We start from the raw sequence: 27,951 nt of genomic DNA, 5'->3' as shown, positions 1-27,951 counted from the left end.
GCTAATTTTTTCTTTGAGCAACTTCTTGATTTCATTAGTAATAAGAGTAGGAAGGGACTCTACATTGAGTCCATATTCATCCATTATAGGTCTAACCAAATTTGCCCAAGACTCTTGTGAAGGATTTTGAAGTTGTTCTAAAAAATATTTCTTTGGAAGGCGGGAATCATTCATGGAGTTCAATTTTAACCAATACCTAATGAGTGCAATATGACAGCTAGCTTCAATTGAAATCAATCCCACCTCAGCTCTTAAATATACAATTGGCATTGCACAGGGAACAGATAAAAGAGATTTGTATAAAAGAATTCTGGGCCAATTCCAAAATAGGGGACTTTGTATATCCCCAGACCTCAGCCCCATAGGTTATTTGAGGAATTATTTTTTTAGCAAACACCTCAAGAGCTGGAGCAACTAAACTTCCCCCATGAACTCTAGTAAATCGAAGGAAGAAACATTAGATATGCTTCTTGATTACTATAGTACTTTTGCTGTAACACACAAGAGCAATGTCCCTTTGTCTTGTGAACTATCTTCTGTATGGAAAATATGAAGTGAAGAGGATTCTTACAACGCAGGCCTCCCCCACTCCCCACACCGTTTACCATTACCAAGCTTGTGAAAGCTTCTGTCATTTCTTTTTTTTTAAGCAGTGGGTTATACAGACAACTTACAGCCTGGGCCCAGGGAGCTTGCCTCATATGCTGTCATTAAAATAGCAGCAGCAGGTCTCTTAGACCATCTCTCCCACATTCAAGGCCTGTTGGATCCCCTGGCTGTATTTGCCTGAGGTGTTTTGTGCATACTCTTAAAGTGAAAAGCACAAATCCTAATTCCTTGTGACTGTATGATTCACCAGGATTGTGTTGCTTCTTTCTTGTACTGTGTCATGTGGTTTATCTTGTTCACTAGTCCTCATTACCTGAGATAAACTTGAGTCTGGATAATGAATATAAACAGTTTGAGTGCCAGATGGAATTCAGTGTCCTTTGCAGTCACCCAACCTGCAATTTTATGATTCTGCTTCCTTTAATTGGAAAGCTTGCTGACACAAAACAAGCCCTGGTACACCCATTTAAGACACATGACCACATCAAACCTTTCCAGAAGTACTATGGTAATAATGAGAAAATTCTGGTTAAATAGATCTTTATTTTTAATGTCAGTGTTAACTTGAAAGACTGATACAATATCCACAATAGCATCTTCCTACAAAATGCAAACAAATAACATACTTAATGTTTTCTGAAGTTTGTACACAGTACGTAAAAATGCTGCTCATTCAGTACTCTTTCATGATCATTGCTTTTCCATCTGAAATTTTTAAAAATCTAAAAAATAGATTTCCTTTATTTTTCACATCTGCTTTCTAAGTAAATGCAGTATAGCAAATAAGGCATCTATAAAAGTTAGGTTCCACATCAAAGTTTTGGACCACTGTTTAGCAGTTCTAAGATCTAACACAAGTCACTGAAAAGTTAAGGACTGTTTCTCATAGAACTTCTGTGTACTATACATTTTTACATTACTGCGAACTGTCAGCATCTGTTTAATACAGAGGCTTGAAAAATGCATTGATTTGCATACTACACTAAATTTGTACTACAAATTTAAGGCCTTCCCAAAATTAGTGTATGCACTCACATCTTTCCCACCTAATTTTCCTTTACATTGTTGGTCAGTGCTGTGAAACTGTATGAGGAAAACCAGGGCATTTAACTGCCTTTCATTGTGTTATAGTGCTGGCTTCTCTGTCCTCTCTGATTAGAAGACTATCAAATTACTGTCAGCCAGTAGGGCCTGAAGCTTTGAAGTTCGTTTGAATCACAGTGAAAACCTGGGCATCAAACTGTGTTCTGTGTTTACAACAGCAGAGAGAACTGTAAAGCTTTGAGCTTTCCAACTTTTGGAAAAGCAAAGTGCTGAAGTTATTGTGGATAGTTATCCATACAATTTGCCTGTACAGCTAAGATTGTAATAAACTAGCATGCAGTAACGCTACTACCACAGGCAGCTTTCCTTTGCTTTCCATTGCAGTTCTAATGTGTGCGTTATAAGGGAATTGAAACTCAAGTATTGGAACAAAGGCTCCAGCCAAGATTCAAGTTCTATGTTAAAATGCTGCAAAGACATTAAAGTATTGTGCCTCCTGTGCAAAAATTCTCCTAGTTGACTATTTGGTTTAGTGTCCACGGTGAGTGTGCAGTCCAAAAATTCTTGGTCAGTATTTGTTAGGACCTTAAAGGAAAAAGGACAAAGATATTAGTTGTAAAACTATATGCCTAATAAAGGTTTGTTGTATAGAAAAAGGACAAATATGTTATGTAAGTCTACAGAAAACGCAGAGCTAAACAAAAATCAAGATTCTGTGCTTTATAAACAAAACTTAGAGCCCAATCCTATCCTTCCCCCCACTTGCTGGTGCAGCTGCATAAAAAAATGGGTGTACTGTATCTGGGGGGGGGGATTAGGAAGCTTAAATCCCCTTACACCTCTATAAGCTTCTAGACCCACAATGGGTCTCCTTGGACTTGTGCTAGCTATTTCACTAGACTAGTGCAAGTCCAAAAGGAGAAAGCAGTAAAGGAGGCTGCAGGAAAGGGGGAAGTGATCTGGTGTCTTTTATGTGTTCTTAAGCCTACCATGAGACTAGATATTTTGCATTTCCTCTGACTCAGCTGTTTTTTTTTTAAATTATACTCTGCTGAAAAACTCTTGAGTTAAAAAACACACAACTCTGCTGGTTTTTTCACGATACCTACTGTGCATGTGTGTGTTTTCTGCTTATACATTTGTTGATCTTAAATAATGTGCCACAAAACTTAGTTGTTAATTGCTGCTACAGACTAAGGGCTCAATCCTATGCAGTGCACGCGAGCTCACCTCTGGCATGCACTATCGCAAACATGCTGTAAGGCACATCTGTGGAGGTTAGAGTCAGCCCAGCGCTGGAGCTGACCCACGCTGGAACAGCACCAGTTGGAGGTGGCGATCAACTGCCACGAGCTCCATATGAAGCTTCACTGGATCCAGAGCCCCATGTTGGGCTATGTAGCCCAACAAAAGGCTTCTTGTTTCTGCGCAAGCTAAGCAGCCGCCTCAGAGTCGAGTAGCCCCATTGCAGGGCTACTTCCCTTATGCAGGGGAAGAGGACAAATGTCTCTATCTCCCAAGAAGCTGCTGGCAGCTGCCTGGTTGGCCTCAGGATGCCGCAGCAGCCATTTTTGGCACCATGGCAGCCCTGCATGCCAGGCAGCTCAAGATTGGGCTGTAACACAGCTAGCTTTGAAGTTGATACTAAGGATCAAGCTAGGGAACCCTTTGAGAATCTGATGAAATCTATGGACCCCCCCCCCCAAATGCACATAAACACATATACATAATTTTTGGCACCTGGTTCACAGACCCCCAAGTTAAGAACCCCTGCCTTAATTTTATAATTATTAAAGTGTAAACTTAATCTTCTATTTCATCCAGTGCAGTGGCTCCCAACCTTTAGCAGCCTGCAGAACACTGAGGCAAACATTGGAATTGTTGTGGACCACATGCAACCCCCTCATCCAGATACCCGCCTATAAGTCGATCTCAGATAAGTCAAGCGCAGGTTTTGAGCAAAAAAAAAAAATCATGGAATTTTCTATGACCCTCGGATAAGTGACTTTACCTGAGCCAGATCCTGAAAAATAACTTACCACTAATTGTTACCTAAGAACTGTACAGTCCCTAAATTATTAAAATCATAGTAAAAGATCATAAAATACATTTTTATTCTTTTTAAATTCTGGTCTTCACCACCTTTTTGTAAACACTATCCGTGCACTGTAAACAACATACCAGTAGAAAAGTGGTTCCTAACCTGGGATTCATGTACTACCAGGAGCACTCAACAGGACCTTTAGGGGTATTTGAAAAAGAATGGCATAATGGCAGAAAAAGGCAGGTCATGCTCCAAAATGCCAGCAAGCATTGTGCTGGCAGGGCCAGCAAGGCAGGAAGGAAGGTAGCTAGTTGGCTGTGAAAGCCCCACCAATAGCTAGTTTTTGGTCATCAATTCATCTATGAACCAGTGATTGAAAACCAGCACAGTAAAAAAGCTGAAACATAATATGGAAAGTCATCAATCACCCAGAATTTCTCAGCTCACTTCTGGTGCAAAACAGTGCAAAGGCAGAGTCTTCTGTTCTTCAAACAGATAAAAAGAGAAAACACTGTGATACATATATGAAGTCTGGGCTTTCATATAGAGGAGATGAGGGCTTGTATTATTAATTACAAACATTTTGCTAATATGACGGGTACAATTTATGGAAATGGGCTGCCAAGGGATGTGCAAGTGAAAAAGGTTGGGAACCACTGCAGAACCATGAATCAAATCCACCTTTAAGGTGTATGGTGTGTTAAGCCAGAAGCTCTATGTACAACATACAACCCATAACTGGGAGTGTGCAATTCAATTCACAGAAGAGAGATGCAGCTGCATATATTTGCAACCCTTTTTACTCAGAAGTAGTAAAAGGGTTGCTTTTTACTGCTTTCCATGGGTGTTATTCTTAAGTAAGGGTGTGTCGCGGGTTGATCCTCAGTCCTGACAATTTGCTGGCTGCATAGTAACAGGCCTGAAGCCTTGGCCATACCAGAGCAGCACAGCATCCTGGGAGCCTCATGCTGATGCAATATCTGGTGACATGCATCAGGTGACTTCATGTGAGTGTGTGTAAGCGTGTGGCAGCACCTGCACAGTCAGCATGACTGTGCAGTATTTCCTGCACCCTGATTGGATGTAAGAAGTATAAGTTCCAGCAGGGGCAAGCAAAGAGTGTGGGAGAAGCAGAGCATTGTGAGCCGGAGGCTACGTTGGTTGGAACAGTGGATCGTGTACCGTTTGTACTATTTGGACTCTGTAAATATCTGTACATAGTAAAGGAGGAGTGTGGTGGAGAACTTCTGCCTTTGAGTCTTTTTTCTCGCCAAGGGTGATAGTGCTTGGCCTTGAGGCACAGAAACGAAAACTGCTGTGCAGCTTCCTGCGTGCCAAGCCGTTGGCGGAGCTCCAGCAGCGGAGCGGAGCTGTTCCGGAGCGGCCTGGGCACAACGCAGCTCGCAACAGGTGCACTGAATTGTAGCCTGCTTCAGGTGGAAAGGAGGATTCCCATCCTGATGTTTCAAAAAACAGATCTCTGCTAAAGGCTTGCATTTAGCAAAACAGAACAGCATTTGTGAAATGGAGCAGTGGAGAGGTTAACTTTGGCTGGAATTTCCCAGGGAAGTTACTATACAAACTAATCTCTGCATTGCTTCTAATGACTCCCAAGAAACAAAGCTCTGCCCTCTGATTGACCTGGAGATAAGGCAAAGTGATAATTGGAGCTTGATTACTTGGCAAAAATTTTTGGTTACTATAGGCTACATATAGCACCTACATATATCTACATATAGGCAAGTATCTACATATAGGCGAGTAGGTAGATACATGCACAATGAGATTACCAAAAATTAAAAGACCTGATAAATGCATAGGAGATATGGCCTCAGGCCTGGAAAGAAAGGTATTGTAAAAGTTCACCACCTGGAACCAAACATGTATCTAAAGCCAGAATGGAATACTGTATCAAGTGCAGAGTGCACAAGCTATGAGTGATATGTATTGGAACAGATTGTGCAAATGTTACCAGGTACAAACTCAGTAACTAACCTTTTACAACAGCAGAAGATTGTTATAGGACCCTCCTCTTCTAATCTATATCTTCCAGAACTTGGTAAATCTTTGCATTGTGCTATAAATGCATGAAGTTCTGTCTCTGGAAAACCTTCTTGCTGGAAATGCTAAAAAACATTTTCATATCAAAAAAACTTTACGTAAATGCAATTCCAAATATGAGTCTCCCACATCCAAGCTTAACACAGCCCATCACACCACACTAGACCTTGAAGATGGAAAGAAGTAAAAGCCACCCATGGGCATTCACCCTAGCAACTATTTGCACTACATCAACCCTGTTTTACACAGTGGATTTTACTGTACCAGGTATGGAATTGGCCTAGGACATTTTGCCATCCCAGCAGCTGCAGTGCATAAATCTCAGAGTGCCAATTCTGTGGAAAGAACCCATACAATCAGCCTTGCTGGTTGGGATAATTTACATGCAGTGGCACTGAGATTATGGAACTTTCTGCCCTTGGACATAAGACTCCATCACTACCCCTGCTCTGGCTGAGACTGAAAATGTTCCTGTTTAGGTTTTGGAACCTAAGTAAACATTATTCTGCTATTAAATATTCAACAATGTTCTACTATACTATATATTATCCTATACTCTACTACAAAAACACTTAAGATTCTACTTGAGTTTTTTGTTCGTTATGCAGTTCTGTTCTTGCTTGGTTTGGCTGATGCTGTGTCTTGCTTTTGTTTTTTATTTGCTGAATTCCTTTTTTATTTTATCTTTTTTTTATCATTTTAGTATGTTGTTAGCCACTTTGAGCACCTCCCTAGTGGATGCGAAAAGGTGGAATATAAATATTTTAAATAAATACATAAGTAGGCAGCTCCCATCTAGCTAGGAAAACATGTAAATGGCACCCCTCTTAATCCTTAAAACTATGGACCAAGAATATCTGTCAGTTTAAGTCTCTTCCTGAAATAAATTAGGATCTGTTTAACAACTGGAACTAAGATAAATGTCACATCACATTATAAACAAAAAACTGAGTTCTCCAAAAATTGTTGGAGCTTTAATATGATCCCACTGTCAGGTTCCATGGCTACCTTTAATCTTTATAAAATAGATTGGGGGAAATAATCTGAAGATGCTTAAAGCTAGATTTCTGAAGTTCCCACCCGGATATAAAAGTATTTTAAACATATGTTCTTTCCAAAAAAGAAAACCCAAAATTATAAGGCCCATGCATACCTTAACTGTTTCATATGTATCTGTAATAAGGGCAATGAAGAGACTCAGCACCATGTAGATGAACAGGCTGATGAAAGAGTAGAGGTAGATCCGACTAAATAACCAAACCAAGTAGCTTTTCTGCTGCATTTTTGCAAATGTGGCAAACATGTCATCTCCATTTATCAAAGAGAACAGACATTCAGAAACCATGTTCAAGGAACGGAACTTCAAGAGAATGGGCCAAAAACAAAAACAAAACCAGTTATTTATAAGATCTTCTTATTGCTTTCAACAGACCTGTTTACTTCAAAGACACAATTTACTTTAGGGACCATTTTCACTCTTGAGTACTAGAATCAATGTCAGTGCCAGGTTACTGGGGACTTATGGTAAAGTCCAGCACTAGCCCCTGGTGGAGCACTACACCTACCCCTGTGACTGTTGCACTGGACACTATCACTGCTCCCACTGCTGTGGATTCCGGGGTCAGCCTGGTCAGAAGAGCCTCTGAGGGACATGGGCCTTTGATGAGTGTCTGACCAGATTGACCTCTGGTACCAGCCATGCCTAGAGCATTAGCATTGGAACAGCTGATTCACAACACAGATGAGGGCACTCTGCTGTAAAAATAATTAACATTCTGCAACCTGTACTAATTATTCAAATTGACCTATTTCTTACTTTGCATAATTTATTTTATGTCTGCTAGTCCTGGGGGAAGGACAAAGAGCTATAGGGACTATGGCTCATTGGCAGAATGCTTTTCATGCAACAGGTACAAGATTCAATTCCTAGTATCTCTAATTAAAGGATATCAGCAAGGTTGGCAAAGCCTGAGGCAGTGGAGAGACCCTATCAGAGCTCCCTGATGGTCTCTCAAAGTAACATGTCTAGATAGATAGACATGGTAGTAATTCTCTGACTTAAAACAAGGCAGTTTCATATGTTTGAGGAGGCAGGAGGTCTGGTCTAGAGGGTAGAGCCTCCATTTGCCTGAAGATAACATCTGCAGGTCGCCTGTTCAAGGCCACCGGCACCTTTAATGGTGAGATCTTGAAGCAGCTGATGAGCCGAGTTATTCCACCTGCCCTCTGGCGTGAGCAAAGAAGTGTCTTGGCTGCCCTCCATGTGAGAGATGAAGGAGCTGCTTGTCAGCTTGCGTGGGAGGAAACTGGAGGCCAGAATGTGATACCAGATCAGAAAGATCCATCTGAAATGTTGTGGTTCTTGAAAGATAGAACCTTTCTTCAATTGTAAAAATTCCTACGGGAATTTAGAACAGCCTGTCTTTGTAAACCGCCTTGAATAAAGTCTGAGGAGAAATCTGACGACCAAGAAAGGCAGTATATAAATATAAATACCTGTATTATTATTATTATTATTATTTGAGGAAGCTCACCACCCCTAACCATACAAACCCTAGTCTCTTCTCTCACTTCTTAAACTTCTTTCAGTATTATCTGAATTACGTATTTTAAAATATTTTGTTACAGTGATAAGGACCAGAAATTTGTTTTTTTCCCCCTCGTAAATGAAAGTTGAGAATCTCAAGAAGCAGAAGTCTGTTCACAATACCACATTTTGCACCTTTTCTGTACTCTCACAGAATTGCAAAGTATCCGTAGCCTCAACCCAGATCAGTACAGGCATTCTCAAAACCAGAAGGTAAGTAGCGGGGGGGGTGTGTGCATGCATGTGTGAAGCTGTTTTTGACAAATGGACCTGAGACCAAATAGGGCCTGTTCAGTTTGGGTTCCATTCATTTCAAATGAATCTGATAGTGCACAAGTGGGTATGAATGAGTACAAATGGAGCTTATGGTTTGGAACCCTGTTCCTTACCCACTCGTTTATATTTCTTTTTAAGCAAAAAGAAACTCTCTTACTTTAACTTGTCTTTCTCTGCTGCCTGTATCCAGGAAAAGCTGTTGGGTATTCAAGATGTTGCATGCCAGGAGGCAGCTGCACACTAAAGCTCTACCTACAGCTGACACAGATGGTGGCAAAAGACAAGAGAGTGGAGAAAAAAATCCTGTTAGAAAAAAACAGGGTTCCAAAAATGAATCTGGACATTCCAAACAGATTTCAAAATGAATAGGGCAAGGAGTAAACTGAACGTGGAAGCTCCCAAACTGAACAAGGCTCTGAAATGAAATATTTCTCAGCACACACCCCTATTTAGTAATAGTTGTTACTTCTACAGGGTTGTTCAAATGTGGTACTGCCCACACGTACAGAGGCATATTCATGCTTGTGGGTAGACAAGGAGTCATCAGCCCCTACAGATACACTATCAGCATACATATCTCCTGCCATTGTAAATATCTTTAGGGAAAAACATAAAATTTACAAGAATTCGAAACATGTAGATGCAGGACTTTAACTCATACAGTACCTTAACATGATATGGGCCCAGCACAATCCACCCACAGAAACAATAGCCCAGATAAATCATAGCAGCACAACAGCAAAAACGAATGACATTGGGCAATGCTGCACGTAGTGTTAAAATAAGCAGCTGTAAAAAAAAAAATGCAAAGTTGTTCATTAGATTTCAGCTAGGCATCAGTGCAGTCAGGTTCTAGCATAAAACAAAATAAATACCAATAGCACAGAGATCCCAGGAGATCCTTACATTGTACTTCTGAAAGAAACCTAGGTAGCGAATCACTCCAAGCCACACAAGCATGGTGGAGGTTCCTAAGAGGATACTGCAGACATCATAGCTCGTTAGACTCTGTAAGAAAAACAAGAAAGAAAATCTGAAAGGGGATCAGCCACTTTCTAGATGTACAGACCCAGCAGCTGTTATGAGTCAACTCAAACATGTGCTAGCGATATTGGTGGCGCAAGTCCAAGTTGATCCATGTCAGTGGATCAGACCCAGGAAAGAGGATGGAATGTAGTATGCAGCAGCGGATGCATTGGCTGCCCATTTGTTTCCGGGCCCAATTCAAGGTGCTGGTTTTGACCTTTAAAGTCCGATACTTCTCTGGACCAGGGTATCTTAAAGATCGCCTACACCCGTACAATCCGGCTCGTCCTCTTAGGTCATCAGAGAAGGACTTTTTACAAGTGCTGCTGCCTAGGGAGGTACGTGGGGCGGTGGCAAGAAATAGGGCCTTCTCAGTAGTGGCACCAACACTATGGAATTCCCTTCCCCTTGACTTAAGAACTGCTCCATCTCTTGAATCTTTTTGGCGAGGCCTGAAGCCCCTTCTGTTTAGACAAGCCTTCTGAGTTCCTGGCCTTTAAAACATCTTTTTAACATCTGTTAATATCTTTTTAAAAACCTGGTTACAGGCCTGATCCTTCTATGATATGCTGCTCTATGCTCTTTTACCTGACTACTTTTTATCTGACTACTGTTTTTATGATACATTGCTAATATGCTTTTATCTGTTTTTTATCTGTTTTATCTGTTGTTAATATGTTTAACAGATGTTGTTTAATATGTTTAATATGTTGTTTAAAATCTGATTTATCTGTTTTTAAATTATGTTTTTTAATTTGTTTTAACCTTTGTTGTAAGCCGCCTTGAGTCCCTCCAGGGAGAAAGGCGGGGTAATAATAATAATAATAAGCATCGTCACCAATCCCATCCCAGGACTGATCTGCCCTCCCTGTCACTGCCCCATTCCACTAACCCTCACCCTGCAACTCCTCTCTCTGCCCTCCCCTGCCCCATCCCACCCCCCTGCACAAGCCTACTTCCACTAGTGGGTCTCTGTTGATCCGCCAGCACATGTGGGATGGCTCTGGCCTTCTCACAGGTGTGCTGGTGGCCTTCACTGCCACAGAGTGCTTTACGGCTGCTTTGCAGCAATGTGTGCCAATGGAACTTGCATCCTACCTGCACTCATTGCAGAAGGGGATTGGGCTGTGTGTGTGGTGCAGCACATGCACCATTAAAAAAAAATTCATCTAGAACGCCCCTATATTGAAGGCCAACTCAGACAGAAGAAGTTTCAGAGAAGAATAAAAAGCTGGATTGGAAAAGCTATCTTGTTTCTCTTCCAGCATGCAAACAACTCACCTTAGCCTGTATTTCCATCTTTAGTGTTGAGCCAATGATGGTTAGCACATCACTAACAATAATCATGATATACCATCCATTAACGAATTCCATCTGATCACTGAAGGATACTTCTTTCTTATGATGGTGTAAAAAAAAGGACACAAATTCCTAAGGTGAAGGGAAAAGAAAAATTGCAATTGAGAAATTATTATTATTATTATTATTATCAACAGTATTTATATACCGCTTTTCAACTAAAAGTTCACAAAGCGGTTTACAGAGAAAAATCAAATAACTAAATGGCTCTCTGTCCCAAAAGGGCTCACAATCTAAAAAGGTGCAAAGGAATACCAGCAGACAGCCACTAGAACAGACAGTGCTGGGGTGAGGTGGGCCAGTTACTCTCCCCCTGCTAAAAAAAGGAGCACCCACTTGAAAAAGTGCCTCTTACCCAATTAGCAGGGGTAGTTACCCAATTAGCAGGGGTAGAAGTTGCAATAATACTTTCTTAGGTAGTATCTGTTGCATTCTAGAAAGGACAAAGCCAGTTATGAACAACAGAGCCTCTTTATTAACTCTTAGAATATTGAAACATGAGCTCATAGTCTTGATTAGTCTCTAGGCCAGCCATTTTCAACCACTGTGCCATGGTACACTAGTGTGCCATGAATGGTATGCAGGTGTGCCGCCGGAGTTTGGAGGAGGGTAATATATTAGTAGACCCACTAGGGGATGTGAGCCCCCACCAACAGCACAGCATGCCCTGTCAATTGTCAAAAAACTGATGGTGTGCACCGGGTGACACGAACCCTAGTGGTTTGTAACGCATATGCACAGTGGTTTGTATCTTTGTTTCATCTGGAAAGTTTCTATCAGACATTAATCTTTCACGTAGGTATGTCACATTGTTTCAAACTGACATCTTGCTTTGCTTCACTTCCAATTCTTTGGAAATGGCCCTTGCACCCAGTACTCTCTTAAGTCTTTCATGGACTTTCTTTTGTGATACTTCCCCAAATTATGATGTCATCAGTGTATGTTACTACACCTTCTAGCATCTGGTCTATAGTGCGGTTGAGGAATGCAGGTGCTGAACAAAGGTCAAAGGACAATCTTTAAAAATGGAATTTTCCAAAAGGTTTGTTAAAGATACAGATTTTGGGGTGTATGCAAAACTATCTTTGTGCAGTGTCTCTGCCAAAATCCAGATGATGCATCCAGTTTGCTAAAGAATTTGGCCCCTACTGCTTTTGATAATATTTTATTTCTTATAGATAGATAGAAATGGTCCCTCATGTTTTTCTTTGGGATTTATGTGCAGTTTCTTTCTTCTTAACAATTACTAGAGAGTGAACCCAGACAGTCAGTTCCTCTGTTTGATAATGCCTGCTGCTGTTAACTTTTATAGCTCTTCCTATAGTCCTTAAGGCTTGTGGAACATTTCTCATGGCATGTATCACAGGTACTACATAGTCCTGCAGTTGCATTTTGTATGCTACTGGGAGAAATCCTTGCCATTTGAATACATCCTCATAGACTTCTATCGGTGTGCTAATAACTGGGGTTTTTTTTTAATCTCCCTCTGCCTGTCTATAGTGAACATTCTCCTCACAAGAGCAAGCGTATGGACCCGAAAAGGATTGTTTACCTCTGGATATTACCACAGTCTTGCCAGACTCTTTTTCCCTCTGGCTATCAAAGCCAGTGCATATTCTACTGGTTCAGCCGTTGGTCTGTGCAGCACAGCATTTATGCACATGGGCCAGCAGCCAGGTCATTGTAAGCCAGTAAAAGTTAAGGTGAGGGCGGGCAGGCAGGCAGAGGAAGGAACAGGGGAGCAGAATAGCTGATGTAGGACAAAGGACCCCCATAAGGACTATGTAAACTCTTCCCAGGGCAAGTTAAAAGTTTGGCCCGGGTGGCACATCCGGCCCGCCACAAGATTTTAGCTGACCCCCAGCAACTTTTGTCAGAGCATTTGCTAATTTTTACTCCTTATATATCATATCTCAGTTATATTATTTCTGCAATAACAATAACAACAACAGTATTTATATACCTCTTTTCAACCAAAAAGTTCACAAAGCGGTTTACAGAGAAAAATCAAATAATGAATGGCTCCCTGTCCCAAAAGGGCTCACAATCTAAAAAGATGAAAAAGAACACCAGCAGACAGCCACCAGAAAAGACACTGCTGGGGTGAGGTGGGCCAGTGACTCTCTCCCTGCTAAAAAGAGGAGCACCCACTTGAAAAAGTGCCTCTTACCCAGTTAGCAGGGGTTAAGCACTGCATTGTTGCTTTGTAATTGTCACAGTTCTCTTTTGTTCTGAATCATATCATGTTGGTTACAAAAAAACAATCCAAGTAAAACATTCATTCATTTAAATTTCATTCATTAATTTATAAAACTTTTTTTTCAGCCTGCAAAAATGTGTGAAACATACTATGTGACCCTCATACTGACAAATTTGGGGGTTCGTGCCCTTAAACCACCTCTTCAACTGCCCCCCACCACCATAGGATGCAACAAGTACCTCCTTGGCATGTCTGCATTGGCGGCAGTTTAGAATGGATTGGGCTGTCAGTGCTGGAGAGAGGTGCACTTTCAGCTGTATACGCTCTGAAGCAACCACTCTGAGTCTATGCCTTTCCCTGGGTTTTCAAGCAACATGTGCCTTCCACTCCTATCACCATGTGCTGCTCCTGGTCTGAACCAGCCTCTCATCCAGCTGTACTCTTCCAATCCCCACCTGCTGGGAGTGTATCACAGGTGGCATTGTAAGAATTAACCCTATAGTGTAACATAATTCTATGTAACAACACTGAGACACTTAAAACTCACCCTCTGTAGACGAATTCCCTTAATCACAGATCGTGTGCATAGAATCAATGATGCTAGACATGTCAATATGACAAAGGCATCAAAGATCATCATATAATGGGTATTCTTCTGTACTGGAAAAGAAAAAGTATCCACAGTTAGTATTTTTATATACACGCTGGTTGCTTCCTTCCCTTGATTCATGCATGTTCATTCGTGCATGTATAGACAAAATGTTACTTGTGAAATTACAACAGTATTACCTGGACAAAAGTCTCCTTCCCATAAGGAAAGCTGGCTGCCGTGGAGAGGAGATTTATAATGTTCACTGATACTCAGTTTGGAATGGCCAAAGTTTCCAGTGAACCTGAGAGACTATGTCTTAATGTTCATGAAACATAAGCCTCCACTGAGATATCTATCACAACTGATGTTAGTAGTTGGTGGAGTAAGACAAAAACCTCCGTTAGAGGATCTCTATGGCCAAAACCAGACATTCTGCATATATGGCTGTGCCTTGAAAAAAAAATGCATTACCACCTCCACTCTCCTGCATAGCATTTATAGTATAAAACATATGACAAGTCACAATTGCACAGAGAATCTCCCTGTCCTACTTGATTGGTTGCTTCTAGTTAAGGTGGGTGATGTTGCAGTGAGATGACATGGCATCATACATTTTGCGTTGTTAAATGCTGCCAGGATAGACTCAGAGGAAACATTGGCTAGCTGATTTTGGCAGTGGCCACACACCATATCATCTATCTCCAGCCTGAGAGTGATAATTTTTGTGGTATATATAGACTGGGATGCAGTCTTACTTCAGGTGAGGTGTTGGCAGACAATCAGTAGCACATTGCTGTTTTTAACCTTACTGTGAACAAGTGAAGCTACCTTACTGTGAATCAGACCATTAGTCCATCTAGCTCAGTAATGTCAACACACTGACTGGTACTGGCTTTCCGTGGAGTCAGACAGGCCTTTCCCAACCCTAATAGCAGTCGGCAGTACTGGGCAAAAGGATAAAGCCTTTTCTAAAGCCTCTGGAGGTCCTTAAAACATCACCTCAGAAGACCTCCATCACATGACAGAGGCGGCAGCACTGTGGCCCGGACCACCACTGCAAGAAGGTGCCACAAATTATCAAAATTAAAATGACCTTTGACAAGAGATTTCACATTTCTTTAAAAGTCTCAGTAAAAAGACTAGGGATCCAATCCTGTCCCCTGCCATGCTATAGAACATAGCACACGCGAAAAAGGCAAGTTTTCTATGCTATGACGGGGGCAAAATGACCCGAATACTTACTTGACCCAGAAACATGCCAATCTTTACATTCCTTGATGGCAATATCATTGTCTAGACTTATTTTAATTCTTCCACTATGTGCTTTGTTATCAAAGATTATCTGTGAGGGAAAGAAATAGTAGTTATATTTATACTGTAAGCTAGGAGGTCACACATTATATTGGCATGCCATTAAGAGAGACTTGGTCTGAATAGTATTCTTCCAGCAAGGAAATTGTGTTAAAAAGACTTTTTCTCAAGCTTTTGCTCTCAAACAGTTAAATTAAAACCAAAGAAAATAGCTGCAATTCAAAAATTGAGGGGATATATATGATGCCGTATGTGCAGGGCTTAAGCAAGCAGTGAGAGGAATGAGCATTAGAGGATGGTCAGAAAAGCTGACGGTCTATACCAGGGGTGTCCAAACTTTTTGGCAGGAGGGCCACATCATCTCTATGACACTGTGTCAGGGGCCAGGGAAAAAAAAGAATTTACATTTCAAAATTGAATAAGTTTACATAAATATATTAGAGATGGAACTTATATGAATGAATGAAGGTCTTGCAATAGCTCAAGGCCTACAAAAGGCCTTGCAAGAAGCAAGGTCGGCCTTTCATTCGCTGCCATTGCTGCATCACAGACGTGAAACAGTAAGCAGAGGAGGGAGCCCTCATTCCACAGCTCACATGAAGGGTCAAACAGTTGGCTGTCAGGCTGAGAGCAGTTGTGTCATGCCAGCGCGGGCTCCAGCAAGTCTCTGGAAGGCCAGAGGCTCATTGGAGACTGGGGGCTCCCCATGGGCTGGACTGGGAGTCCTTGAGAGCTGTAAGCAGTCCCAGGACTGGGGTTTGGACACCACTGGTCTACACCCATTAGGGGACCCACCAAGTCAAGCCAATCCTTGGTACTGGTAACAGTGATCACACTCATACCCTATCATAGGGCTGGTGGGAGGTGCCTTTGGAGGTCGAGTGCAGGGTTTGCCTAAAGGTCCTCAGCCTGGTACCAGCAGTGAGAATGTGTGCACTTTACCAGGGTCCAGTGGGGCCCAGCCAGACTGAACTCTCATATTCATCTGAGGTTGCTTATGCAAACCTATTTCCATATATCTAGATGAGGTTTCAAAACAGTGAGATTTTTCTGGAGCCAATCAGAACCTGTGTTAAATAGAGCAAACATTATGCACAGTGAGAAGCTGATCTAGAGCAGTGGTTCTCAAACTGGTGGGTCACGACCCACTAGTTCGTGTAACACTTCCCCCATCCCTTTAAGGGGCGGGGGAAGGGGAGGGAGGCAGCAACACAAACCCCAGGATCACGTTGCTAAGGGGGGGTGAGGGGGGTGCTTTTCACTTACTTTGAATGATGTAGGGCTGCAGCAAGCTGCAGGAGGTGCAGGGAGCCCTATGCAACTCTCAGCAGCGCTCCCCGACTCTTGGAATCTGCAATAAAAGCAGAAGTGCTTTTAAACCTGCAAAACATAAGTGCTTTGCGCCCACTTTTATTGCAGATTCCAAGAGTCTGGGAGCGCTGTGGAGGGCTGCGCAGGGCTCCCCGCACCTCCTGCAGCCTGCTGCCGTCCTACATCGTTCAAAGTGGAAAGCACCTCCCCTTGATCCCCTTAACAACGCGATCCTGGGACTCACACTGCTGCCTTAGCCCCTTCCCTGCAAAAAATTACTGAGGGAGTAAAGCTCCCTCAAAGTTTGAGAAACGCTTTTCTAGAGGCCTTCCTCTAGCGTACAGCAAACTTATATTGGAAATTTTATGACTTGTAGTTTGACAACCAGAGAACTGTCCCTTCCCATGCTCTGTCAAGAACTACAAATCCCTAGTTCCTGCTCCACAGACAGGAGGAACCAACAGGATGTGGCATCTGATTGACAGCAGACAGGAGGGAAAAGCACCAAATCAGAGACTGAATCTCAGTGGGTAAATGCTATTAGCAAATGCTAATAGACCCCAGAACATATGTGAATAAATAAAATAGGCTTGTGGTCTCCAGAGTATATATATGAATTGACACTATACCCCAGGGCCAAGGAACAGTGTATAAAGGAACATGTCTAGCCCTTAACAGGCCCCATCTACCACCTTCTTGCTGCTAACATAAGATGCAGCAACTGTGATGATGGGATACACCAGCAATTCGCTTTGAAATTATGTTGCTGGAGTCCTAACCCATCCAATAGTGTAGCTTGGGGGAGGGGCAAAACGGTAAGCACCACAGGCACCACAATTTGCAGTGTAAGCAGCCCCTCCCACTAACACTGGAGCCATTCCAGGCAGTGACAACAACATAGAGGTGCTCACTGAACATCTGTGCATTGCGATCACTGCCAGGAACAGCTCTGACAGTGAGTGGGAGGGGCCGCTTACACAGTGCTTTGGAGCGCCTGCAGAACTTACTGTTTTGCCCCCACTCTAGCTATGCTACTAGACCCATCTCCTCCTTAAGATGGCCCTTCAGAAAAATTACCTATTGGTGTGCTACAGTAAGATTCTTTAACTGCTACTTACTCTCAGAGTGAAATCATAGCAATCTGGGAGCTCATGGTGACGAACCGTCTGGAGATTAATGGCCTTCAGTTTGAATGTGAGTTGCACAGTCACAAGTCTGGAAGACAGTGTGGAATTTTACTTCACCATTACCCACAACATGCAAGCACACAAGCAGCTGATAGTCCACCTCACCTATGAAAGTCAAGAGTAAAGTTGAAAGGATTCTTCCTCAGGGTTCCATTTTTCAAGGGCAGCATTGGCTCTACGTAAAAACATTCTGCAAGAAGAAGATAGACCTAGTCTATGTGGCAGTATTCAGCATCTCACAAGGTAAAGAAGGATCTAGAATTGACAACTGGTGACCTCTTGGGCCAGAATTGGCTCCCAGTGGCTCTACCACAGGTTATAAAAACTTTGCTCACAGTTTCACTTGCAAGAAAAAGCAACCAGGTTCTTTGAATTTCAAATATGTGTTGCTGTATAGCAAATGTGTGTTCTGGACAAGTCAAAGAATCTTTGCCAGTCCAGAGGAGTTCCCCCAAGAAAAGTATTAGCTCCTCAAAACCTGAATATGTTTTTGAGCCAATGTTTACAAATCAGAAATACTTTGATAAAGGTATATTAACTAGTTAAGGACTAGGAACCATAGAAGTGCCTTCAAATCATGCTCCCATAAAAGATCATAGATACTCATCCCCTAATGCTTTACCCAATACGTATATTCAAGCCTTTAGAAATGTGTCTCTGATGCCAACTTCAGTACTAATTAGTGGAAGTTAAGATAGGTAGTTCTGAAACCCTCTCCTGACCTCCAATTTAGGATTGTTCAAAAAGTGTATGATAGGATCAAAGACTGAAGCTGCTGCTGCAGTGTAGATCACCAAATTCAGTTCAGATTATATGACTGATGTCTGCTTTGTGAAGTTGGTGAGATACTCCACATTATGTATTATCACCATTATTATTGAGAATATTTACTGCTTTTCAATGCACAATTTCTCTTTCAAAAAAAAAAAAAAAGACACTTCACTTCCTGTAGGGACGAAGAAGCAAATTTCACCTCTTGTACAATCATACTTGACATATAATATGCTACATGGCCACAGTTCAAAAAATTCCTTACTTCAAGTATCCAGGTTTTTCTTTTCATAAAACAATTTCCTTGTGCATAGGCATACATATGACTGGTGCTCTATGCATCTCAGAAGTCTACACTGATGTGATACTAAAGGAAAATACTTGGTGCTATATATTATTGACAGTTTTTCAAACTCGTATCAACTTTCTTCTAGCACACACACAAAGATTTGAGTAGTTAAGAATGTCACCAGTTTCAATTTCTGGATCAATATCAAAAGTATCATTTCCAGGCGAGATGGTTCCTCGCTTGTAGAAGTACTGGCATATTGCCATAGCTGTCTCTTCTGCTCCTTTCTTTTCATAGGCATGGTTTCCCACAGATATGGTTCGCAGCTGTAAATACTAAACCAAAAACAACAGCTAGTTAGTGCTACTAGGGCATCTGAGAACATTAACATTCAGATCAACATTAGCAGACCACATTTAAAGGTTACCTGGGCAGACCGCTTTAGGGCTGTCTCTTTAGTCAGATTTGGAATGTTTACGGGATTCAGGGTACAAACCTAGGCATGTCTACTCAGAAGTAAGCCCTATTGTGTTCAATGGGACTTTCTCCCAGGAAAATGTGGACAGGATTGCAGCCACAGTTATAATTGTATGGACAACACATAATAGCATGTTAAATCTGCCTTTCCCCAAAAAAATACTTAGGACAAACATGGACAATTTCTTCAGCCCACTGAACCAAATTCCATAGAAACCACATTCCACAACAGAAAAGCAACAATTCAAACCCTATTTTTATTCCTGATTAATGACAGGAAACAGTTTTCTTTATATTTATTTGTCCATCTACTATTCAGTTCTGTTCAATTAATATCTACAGCTGAATTTTTACAGTAGCAGTTTGAGTTTTAAAATGTGATTTCAGTTTAATGGATGACTTCATCCTTGTGTATGATGTGTGCACTTCTAATATAGAGACTACTAAAAACTTACCTGGTTTATTGCAAAGTAGATCTGATCATAGACATCCATTTGTGTGTACACTGCATAGGTATCATCCATTCTGTCTGTATAGCCTTTCAGGAAGAGATGCTTAAAAGTCACTGTATTTTCTTCTTTAAATGCAACCACCATTTGGTTGCTTAACCCAAAAACCACCAGCTGAAATTAATAGCCACAAAAAAAGACTGTTAGTTTTTAGGTCCTAGGCTAAATGTAGGCTTTAGCAGCTTAAAAAAATGCACAATTCTCCCCAATTTATCTACTCTCCCATGTGTGACCAACTATAGCTAAAGATAAAGCTATCCAATATGGGAGGTTTTATGAATGGAACTCATTATCAGCAGCCACAGCAAGTGTGTTGTTATGGTTATGGCCCAGTCCTAACTAAGGGTCCAGTTCTATCCAACTTTCCAGCACTGATGCAGCTGCAATGCAGCCATGAGGAAAAGAAACAAATATTCCCTTACCTTGAGGAGGCCTCCGTGACTGTCCCCCCACCACAGGTTGCAGCACATACCCCACTGGCATGCCTGCAACACTGCTGGAAAGTTGGATAGGACTGGGCCCTAAATCCCCCACTATCCATGTAGCCACACCAAAGGAGCACAGCACATGTTGTGTCCTTCGGGGGGAGCAGCAGTCACAGAGGTCTCCTTGAGGTTGGGGAACTTTTGTTCCCTTACCCTAGGGCAGTGGTATTCAAACTGGGGCGTCGCAACACCCCAGCCTGTGGGTCCTGGCCTCTGCCCCCTTAAGGGGTGGGGGCAGCCAGGAGACAGGGGGAAAGCAGCGGCGCGATCCGCAGGATTGCGCCACTCAGGCGGGCTGCGGGGGCTTGGGTGCACTTGCCCAAGCCTCCTGCAGCCTCCCAAGGGTGCGGGGAGCCCTGTGCAACCTTCGGCAGAGCTCCCCAGGTCAGGAAAAGGGAAAGCGGAGCAATCGCGCCCTGCTCCGCAAAACCGGAAGCGGAGCACGATCGCTCTGCTTTCCCTTCTGACGGGGCTGCGGGGACTGGGGTGCACCCTCCAGTCCCTACAGCAGCCGTCCCTGCAGGGTGCCCCAGGTCAGGGAAAGGGAGAGTGGGGCGATCGCGCTCCGCTTCCACTTTTGCGGAGGCAGAGCAGATCGCTGCACTCTCCCTTTCCCTCACGCAGGGCTCCCCGCACACAGGGACAGCTGCTGCAGGGACTGGAGGGTGCACCCCAGTCCCTGCAGCCCCCTGAGCAACGCGATCCTGGGGATTGCATCGCTGCCTCCCCCCCCGCCAAGACTTACTACGAGTTTCAAACTCCCGGAGAGTTTGAAAACCGCAGCCCTAGGGCAAGACTCTTGGTTTCCTTGACCTCCAAGACTCCAAGTTTCCTTGGATCTGTGCCAGCTTTTTTGCTGGTGCAAATCCAAGGAGATTAAGGGAAAGGAAAAAAGGAACAGCATTAGGATCTGGTGCTGTTATGCTCTGCACTCTCCCATTTCAACCCCTCCCCATCCAGAAACTCCCCTGTTCTTTTTCTACAATTGTAATTTAGCATGGAAGGGCAGACATTCATGTCACAGGTACACAGTAGTCCTCTGACACTGCTCAGTGAAGAAACATAGTGCGATATTAGTTTATTCTTTATTTATTGGACATCATTTATTGGATTTTCCTTTCCAGTTGCCGGACAATGTGCATTTATAAGAGGTACATGCACTGCCCAAATGCAGGCAATAAATATACCATAACTTCACATTTAACAACTTTTACTCTCTACTGCCTATAGAAATTATTTTGCCCATTACCTTGATGAGGATCCACAAAACTGAAGATGGAATAGGAACTATAACATTGGTTTCAGATATCAGCATCTGAGTATCTGGAGTCAGTAATTTATCTCCAAACATTCATGATAGGACAACATTTAGATCATTTCCCATTTATTGTTTAAGTGTCAATGTTTAAATATTTCCAATCAACCCTTTTTAAAAAGGTTTCAACATTTCAGTTACTATTTATAATAGTTGTGGAAATGTACAGTATTTCTCAAATAAGAGAAAACATTAAATCAGAGATGACCAGCTGCACTAACTTCTTCAACATATGTGTTCTAAGAACAAAAGACTGTTGAATAAAACAAACAGAAGAAGAAAACTACAGTATATGCAAAGTTTTCCCCAGTCTCACCTGGATGGTAACCATTGCAATTTTCAAAAGTTGTATCCCAAGTTTCCAAGGCTTTCTTCCCCGAGCCCAGAATTTTTCACAGGGGTTCATGAAGAAAAACTTAAGCTTCCTTCTCAGTTGGTCTTCCAGAAGCAATTCCTGACACATGGAAGGGCGTCGCTTGTAGCTGTAAAGATTATCATCATCATGAGAACTGCAGCTGCTCACAACCACTTCAGGGTTTTCCATTGCTGGAATATAAAAAACACTTGTTGAGCAAAAGAGACATGAGCAGCCCTTGAATGACTAACAGAAACTTTTGCATTTGTGGTTATGAGTACATCTAAAACATGAGCATGGGCAAGACTGAAAGAAAGGACTGGTGGCACCTTTACACCAGAGAGTAACTGGCCCACCTCACCCCAGCACTGTCTGTTTTAGTGGCTGTCTGCTGGTATTCTTTTTGCATCTTTTTAGATTGTGAGCCCTTTTGGGACAGGGAGCCATTTAGTTATTTGATTTTTCTCTGTAAACCGCTTTGTGAACATTTAGTTGAAAAGCAGTATATAAATACTGTTGTTGTTGTTGTTGTTGGCAGATTACAGACTATAAATATGAAGTGGGCCAGAGATTCAATATATAATGTACTTACCCACTGCACATGTCAGGTAACTCAAAAGATTAAAGGGCCCAATTCTATCCAATTTTCCAGCACTGGTGTAACCGCAATGCAGCTCCGATATCAGGGAACAAATGTTCCCATACCTTGAGGAGGCCTCTGTGACTGCCTTCCCATCACAGGAAGCAGTGCATACCCCATTGGCACAGCAACACCAGCACTGGAAAATTGGATAGGATTGGGCCCCAAGCTGTAAGTCATTAAATAAACACAGCACAGAAGAATAAATCTGTTAAGAGTAGGAGGAAAAGTCATTCACCCACAGTTCCCATGTCATTCACAGGAGGCATATTTTTAGAGACAAACAAAGGAAATATTTTCCACAAGAGCAATAGTTTATGCAGTTCACAGCATTTTTCCTTATTAGAGTTTTGGATATATGGGAAGATTAAAACAATAAAAGATTTGCAAACACTTTCTTAAATCTTATCAGAAGGGCAGAAAACAGGCTCTATTCCTCACACCTCCATATAATCCAAGAGATGCAGTTTTTATATGACATTAAATACTAATTGTTATCAAGATGACCATCTGTATGATACTAATGAAAAAGTCCTCCCCCACACAATCTGGTATATTTTAGTCACTGCAATTTATTTCTGTGACCATTAATGTGAGCCACAGAAAGGTTATACCTTTGTTAGGACCAAATAAAATGTCACAAAATAGCAAACAAGATTTTGAGTTCTCCAGATGCTCCTTGTCAGGGGCACCGGTCAGGGGCCCTTTGTGTGGCTACTGAGTCCAGAAAACATACTACATGGTTAAAAATAAAAAAATTTGGAAACACCGCCTCAATTCAGCACTTAGTTTGCTCTGCTTTTAATGCAAAAGTCATAGAAGGCTTGATGCACCTAGCCTCCAGCTCCCTCTCCCCTTTCTCTTGGACAGAGCATGTGAATTATTCAGTGTTTGAACTGCAGACGTGACCACAATACACCAAGAGCTGTATTGGTAGCAGGCTGCCTTGTGCAAATTTCAGGTGCAACCCAATCCTAGGCATTATTGCTCAGAAGTAAGTTCCATTAAGTTCAATGGTACTTTCTCCCAGGTAAGCAGGAAGAAGAGGAATTGTAGCTTTCAGCAGATAAAAATACACAGAGTTAGGTTATCTTCCTCATAACACACTGCCCTAATAAACCTGGGGTCATTTGCTGTCATCAGAGAACATGAAAAACACTCCATTTGGAAAACAAAATCCTACTCCTTTAAAGTAGTAGCAGCTGAATTGCCATTCCCTAATTGCCATTCCAAGGTCCATAACAAGAGATACAGATAAGGCATGCGAGGTATGTCTATTAAATAATGAGACTGATTAAATAACTCACCCTTATTTATTGGTATTACAAATTTAATATTTGTCCCCTTCAATATACTCCCCATTTGCACTAATACACTGCTATAGTCTTGTTTTCCACTGGTCGAAGGCATGCAGCAAATCCATTTCTGTCAGTTGTTTCAACATATCTGCCGTTTTCTTCTTTATAGTATCAACTGACTCAAAATGTGTCCCTTTAAGCACTTATTTAACTTTTGGGAAAAGATAAAAGTCGCAAGGTGCTAAATCAGGCGAATATGGAGGATGTTCAAGTGTAATAATGTGATCATCGGTCAAAAACTGCTTCACAGAAAGTGCTGTGTGAGCAGGCGCATTGTCCTGGTGAAGAATGAAACCATTTTTCCACAGTTGCGGCCGTTTCTTCCTGACTCTTCCAGCTTTTTCAAAACTTTCTTATAATAATGCTGGTTAACTGTTGTGCCTCCTGGAACCCATTCTTCCAAAATTACACCCTTGATATAAAAAAAAAAAAAACAATGAGCATTGCTTTGACTTGCTTGGACGAGCTTTTTTCATTCTTGGTGATGATGGTGTTTTCCAGTGCATTGACTGTCTTTTGGTTTCAAGATCGTACTGGAAGATCCAGGTCTCATCACAAGTGATTACTTTATGAAATAGGTTTGGATCTGCATCAAGTCACTGCAGAATGTCAACACAACATTCCTTGCGACTTTTTGCTCTTTTTGCTTTTTTTGCTCTTTTGCTCTTTTGTTCTTTTTGCTCTTTTGTTCTTTTTGCTCTTTTAAACTTAGCATTTTTTCTTTTGCTCTTTTGCTCTTTTGCTCTTTCTTTTGCTCTTTTGCTCTTTCTTTTGCTCTTTTGCTCTTTTTCTTTTGCTCTTTTGTTCTTTTTGCTCTTTTAAACTTAGCATTTTTTCAGCACTCTACAGAAAACACAACCAAACTAAATGGCAACTCACAATCAACTGAACGTCTTAGAGTGTTGCTGCTTGTCATGCAGGTTCAGACATGTTCAAGGTTACTATGTATGCAGTTATAACCGGTTCTGACTGCTTTGTTTACTAGGTGGAATAACAGTCTCGTTATTTTATAGACATACGTCGTATTTTTGCACTTTCATATTGCCAAAAGTGAACTGCTGAAGTCAGAAGTTGTCTATCGCTCATGCCTTAAAAAACCTTTTTGACATAAAAAGTCACATCTGTACTTGCACAAAATCATATATTTGTACTGGCAAACATCCAGCTTGTGTCATCTGTCATTTGCCACACATGCTAAAGCTATTGGAACCAAAATCACTGTAAGAGTGTCACATGATACCTCTCTCTCCTGTGCACATAGCAGGAACATGTATGACACAACACTCCATGCAAGACAGCCTTTAAAAGATGTCTTACTGCCCTAGCAATAATGCAACTTTGATTGTATTTCCTAGAGGAACTTCTCAAATCTATAACTATTGGGGAGCATCAGCACTCCCAACATGGAGTCACGAGTGCATAAATGACTTTATAGAAAGGCCAATTAGAATTGGCATCACCTAAAATGATTTGAGGTCAAGGTAGCCCATTGACTGGACTATTTCATTCTGAATCCATTATAGCTGCGACCTTTAATCCATCGGTTGCGTAAACTCTTTTAAACAGATTCAAAAGCCCCCTGCCCCCAATTTAATGTTCTTTGAGAAATAATCATATTAGCAGATACAAACATTCTTAATAAAAATAAGACTTGGTGCCATCTTTCTAGAGGCATTGCCCTTTCACTCTTACAGAGGAGGCAATGCCTCTCTTAAGGTGGTGCCTGACACAACATATACCCACACCCTCCAAAACAGTGAAAGGGGGCTTTTCCCCTTCAAAACTAACAGATTGATACATCAAGAGATTATAAGTCATTTTATTAATTGAGTTTGATCAATCAATCAATTCATTTGATTAAGTCTTTAATCAGATAGTGGGAATATGGCATGGTCTTCTTTCAAGTCAGTGTTCCTGAACGTTTAACTCCAAAGCTTACTTCCCATGTCTGCTATCAGCCCTGACATATGTGATGTGATACCAGCAGTGTCTCTGAGCATGCACAGAGTGTTTCTCATCGCGTTGCCCTAGCCCTCTCAAGCGCGCTGGAAACGGTGGGGCCAGCAGGGTCCCGCGGGCAGCTCATCGTCCCATTCGGGACCAATCGATAGGATAATGGGACTGAGGTGGGTTCGTGTTTGCAAGCGCTCGCCCACCTGGGTCCCCTGCCCGGGTTCCACGGGCTGCAGCAGCGAGAAGTCTCCCCCGGGTCTCTCTCGCTGCCCTCCTCGGGGGTCTCCCCACCCCCGGCACCCAGACTGACCTTCCCAGGGACGCCGAGAGGAGCAGCGCCCTGGGGGGGCTGTGCGCCCCCCGGCCACTGCGCCCTCCCCGCTGCGCTTCAGCCCCGCCAGGGGACCCGGGCTTCGCAGCACCGCCGCAGGGAGACACCTGACGCCCGGGCGGGGGAGACTCACCTGCGGCGCCCCCGGGGACCAGCCGGCCTCAGCTCATGACCGGGCGCGCGGGGCTCTCGCCGCGCAGGGGCTCGAAGGCGCGTCCCCACCAGCCCCGCGGGCAGGACTGGAGCGACGCGGGCTGCCTCGACACGGCGACTGCAACAGCGGCGGGGGAAGAAGCGCCACGTGACTCCAGCCGGCGTCTATTGCAGCAACCTCCGCCTCCCGGCACAGACCACGCGGTCCGCCTTCAGCTCCCGGAGTGCAGTAGGGCAGCAGACCTGCTCGGCTTTGAGGGGGGCGCAGCCTCCAGGCCAAAGTCCGCCCTAGGTCCCCATCTGACCCAGGCGCCCTCTATTTCCAGGACGTGTCCTCTTTTTCAACCTCCTGCCCTGGAAAAGAACCGCAGTGTCCTCCTTTTCCCTGTGAGTGGGCCCTGCAGCAGGCCCATAGCTGGAGGGGGGCCACCCTGAGCCAGCAGTTTGCCCACCCTCGCATTCATGGGGCTTTGATGCTTCTCCTCTCATTTTGCACACATTTATTTGTTACCCTTGCTTTTGCTGTCCTTATTGTAGTTATTGTGCGCTCTGATACATTTTTGTGGTAGGTTACATGTGTTGTTACCCTTTAAAGCAGTGATTTTCAGCCTTTTTCATCTCATGGCACACTGACAAGGTGCTAGAATTGCCAAGGCACAACATCAGTATTTTGACAATTGACAAGGCACACCATGCTGCTGGTTGGGGGCTCAAATCCCCCAGTGGCCATACTAATAAATGACCCTCCCTGGCGTACCTGTGGACCATTCATGGCACACCAGTGTGCCACAGCACAGCGGTTAAAAATGGCTGCTTTAAAGAGATGGAAGGTTCTGGGATAGAAATATACTTTAAATAAATATGTTTCACTGATCCAAGAACATCATTCAAAGCATGGTTATTATAAAACCATGAATCTTTAGGTTATGCCATGGTAAAACTTTAAGGTGCAACTTAATCTTTTTTCATGTTCTAAAATGTATTCCTATTCCACTCATAGCACTTCTTTCTCCTCCCTTCTTTCTGGGCATGTTTCATTTCATATACTGTGCAGGTTTTCAGAGCTTTGGACCTTTACCCACTGAGTTAAGTGGAGCTTTGGGGAGGGAAAGCCTCTGGACAAGAAGACTTGCAGGGAATAAGTGTTTGTAACAATAAATTTGGTTAATTGCTATAGGTAAGAAGTACTGTGTTAATTCCTTTGTACACCACAGCTGTTGTTTCTAGAGATGAGGACATGTTAATTAGCCAAAAAAGTGGGCATTGGGAGACTGAATGTTTTTCAGATGGGACAAATTGGTGTAGTTGGCAGGATTAAAAGACAATAATGTGTATAGTGTCAAATTTATTATGTTGTCATTCACATGTATAGTGTGTGTACATTTTCTTGAGGCATCCTGTATCTAGGTTTGTGACTCACTTGCTTACTCAGAGGGGTAAAACCATACTGGTTGGAAAGCTGGCACTTGTTCATGCATAAATAGAGCAAGTCATCCTGTTTATTAGAAGGATCTAGAAATCTGCAACATGCTGCAAGTGGTGAAGGGCACATCTGGCCATCATCACCACTGGGCTTCCAGTTCATCCACAGATGTTCCCTAAAGCTGCACCCTTGAGATCTTTAGGAGTGGTTGGGTGGCAAGTTGTAGTCTCTCTCACATGTCACAAGACCTGCCTTCTACAACTACAGCCGTTTTCAGCTTTAGGC

At 42.6% G+C, this 27,951-nt stretch overlaps 1 protein-coding gene across 3 annotated transcripts; it reads right to left on the bottom strand.

Moving 5' to 3' along the window:
• Nucleotides 1-1,132: 1,132 nt before the first annotated feature.
• Nucleotides 1,133-26,353, bottom strand: MCOLN3 (mucolipin TRP cation channel 3). 3 transcript variants are annotated; one of them, XM_066623486.1, is made up of 14 exons: nt 26,224-26,353; nt 21,770-21,999; nt 19,600-19,767; nt 18,849-19,002; nt 17,713-17,797; nt 17,539-17,635; nt 15,041-15,140; nt 13,754-13,866; nt 10,929-11,078; nt 9,528-9,629; nt 9,288-9,410; nt 6,912-7,118; nt 5,693-5,823; nt 1,133-2,238 (listed from the first exon to the last, which is right to left on the bottom strand). In XM_066623486.1, exons 2-14 carry the CDS (start codon nt 21,995-21,997, stop codon nt 2,232-2,234), a joined length of 1,665 nt encoding a protein of 554 aa, XP_066479583.1. In that variant the 5' UTR covers nt 21,998-21,999; nt 26,224-26,353; the 3' UTR covers nt 1,133-2,231. The 3 variants fall into 3 exon arrangements, with proteins under 3 accessions (XP_066479583.1, XP_066479582.1, XP_066479584.1); XM_066623485.1 differs by lacking the exon at nt 26,224-26,353 and adding an exon at nt 23,756-24,082; XM_066623487.1 differs by lacking the exons at nt 6,912-7,118; nt 26,224-26,353 and adding an exon at nt 23,756-24,082.
• Nucleotides 26,354-27,951: the final 1,598 nt, after the last annotated feature.

Source organism: Tiliqua scincoides, chromosome 4 (assembly GCF_035046505.1).
Source record: "Tiliqua scincoides isolate rTilSci1 chromosome 4, rTilSci1.hap2, whole genome shotgun sequence".
Lineage (NCBI taxonomy): Eukaryota > Metazoa > Chordata > Lepidosauria > Squamata > Scincidae > Tiliqua > Tiliqua scincoides.
The sequence above is the reverse complement of the archived record's forward strand: the minus strand, read 5'-3'. Positions and strand labels throughout refer to the sequence as shown.

What these genes read in the sequence shown, in the direction of transcription:
- MCOLN3 (XM_066623485.1), bottom strand. Translation starts at nt 23,858, where the DNA reads ATGCCTTCGACCAGTGGAAAACAAGACTATAGCAGTGTATTAGTGCAA. An exon ending in TGTAATACCAATAAATAAGG is followed by an intron (nt 22,000 to 23,755) that starts GTGAGTTATTTA and finishes TTTATATTCCAG; the next exon opens with CAATGGAAAACCCTGAAGTG. An exon ending in GTTTCTTTCAGAAGTACAAT is followed by an intron (nt 9,411 to 9,527) that starts GTAAGGATCTCC and finishes TTTTTTTTACAG; the next exon opens with CTGCTTATTTTAACACTACG.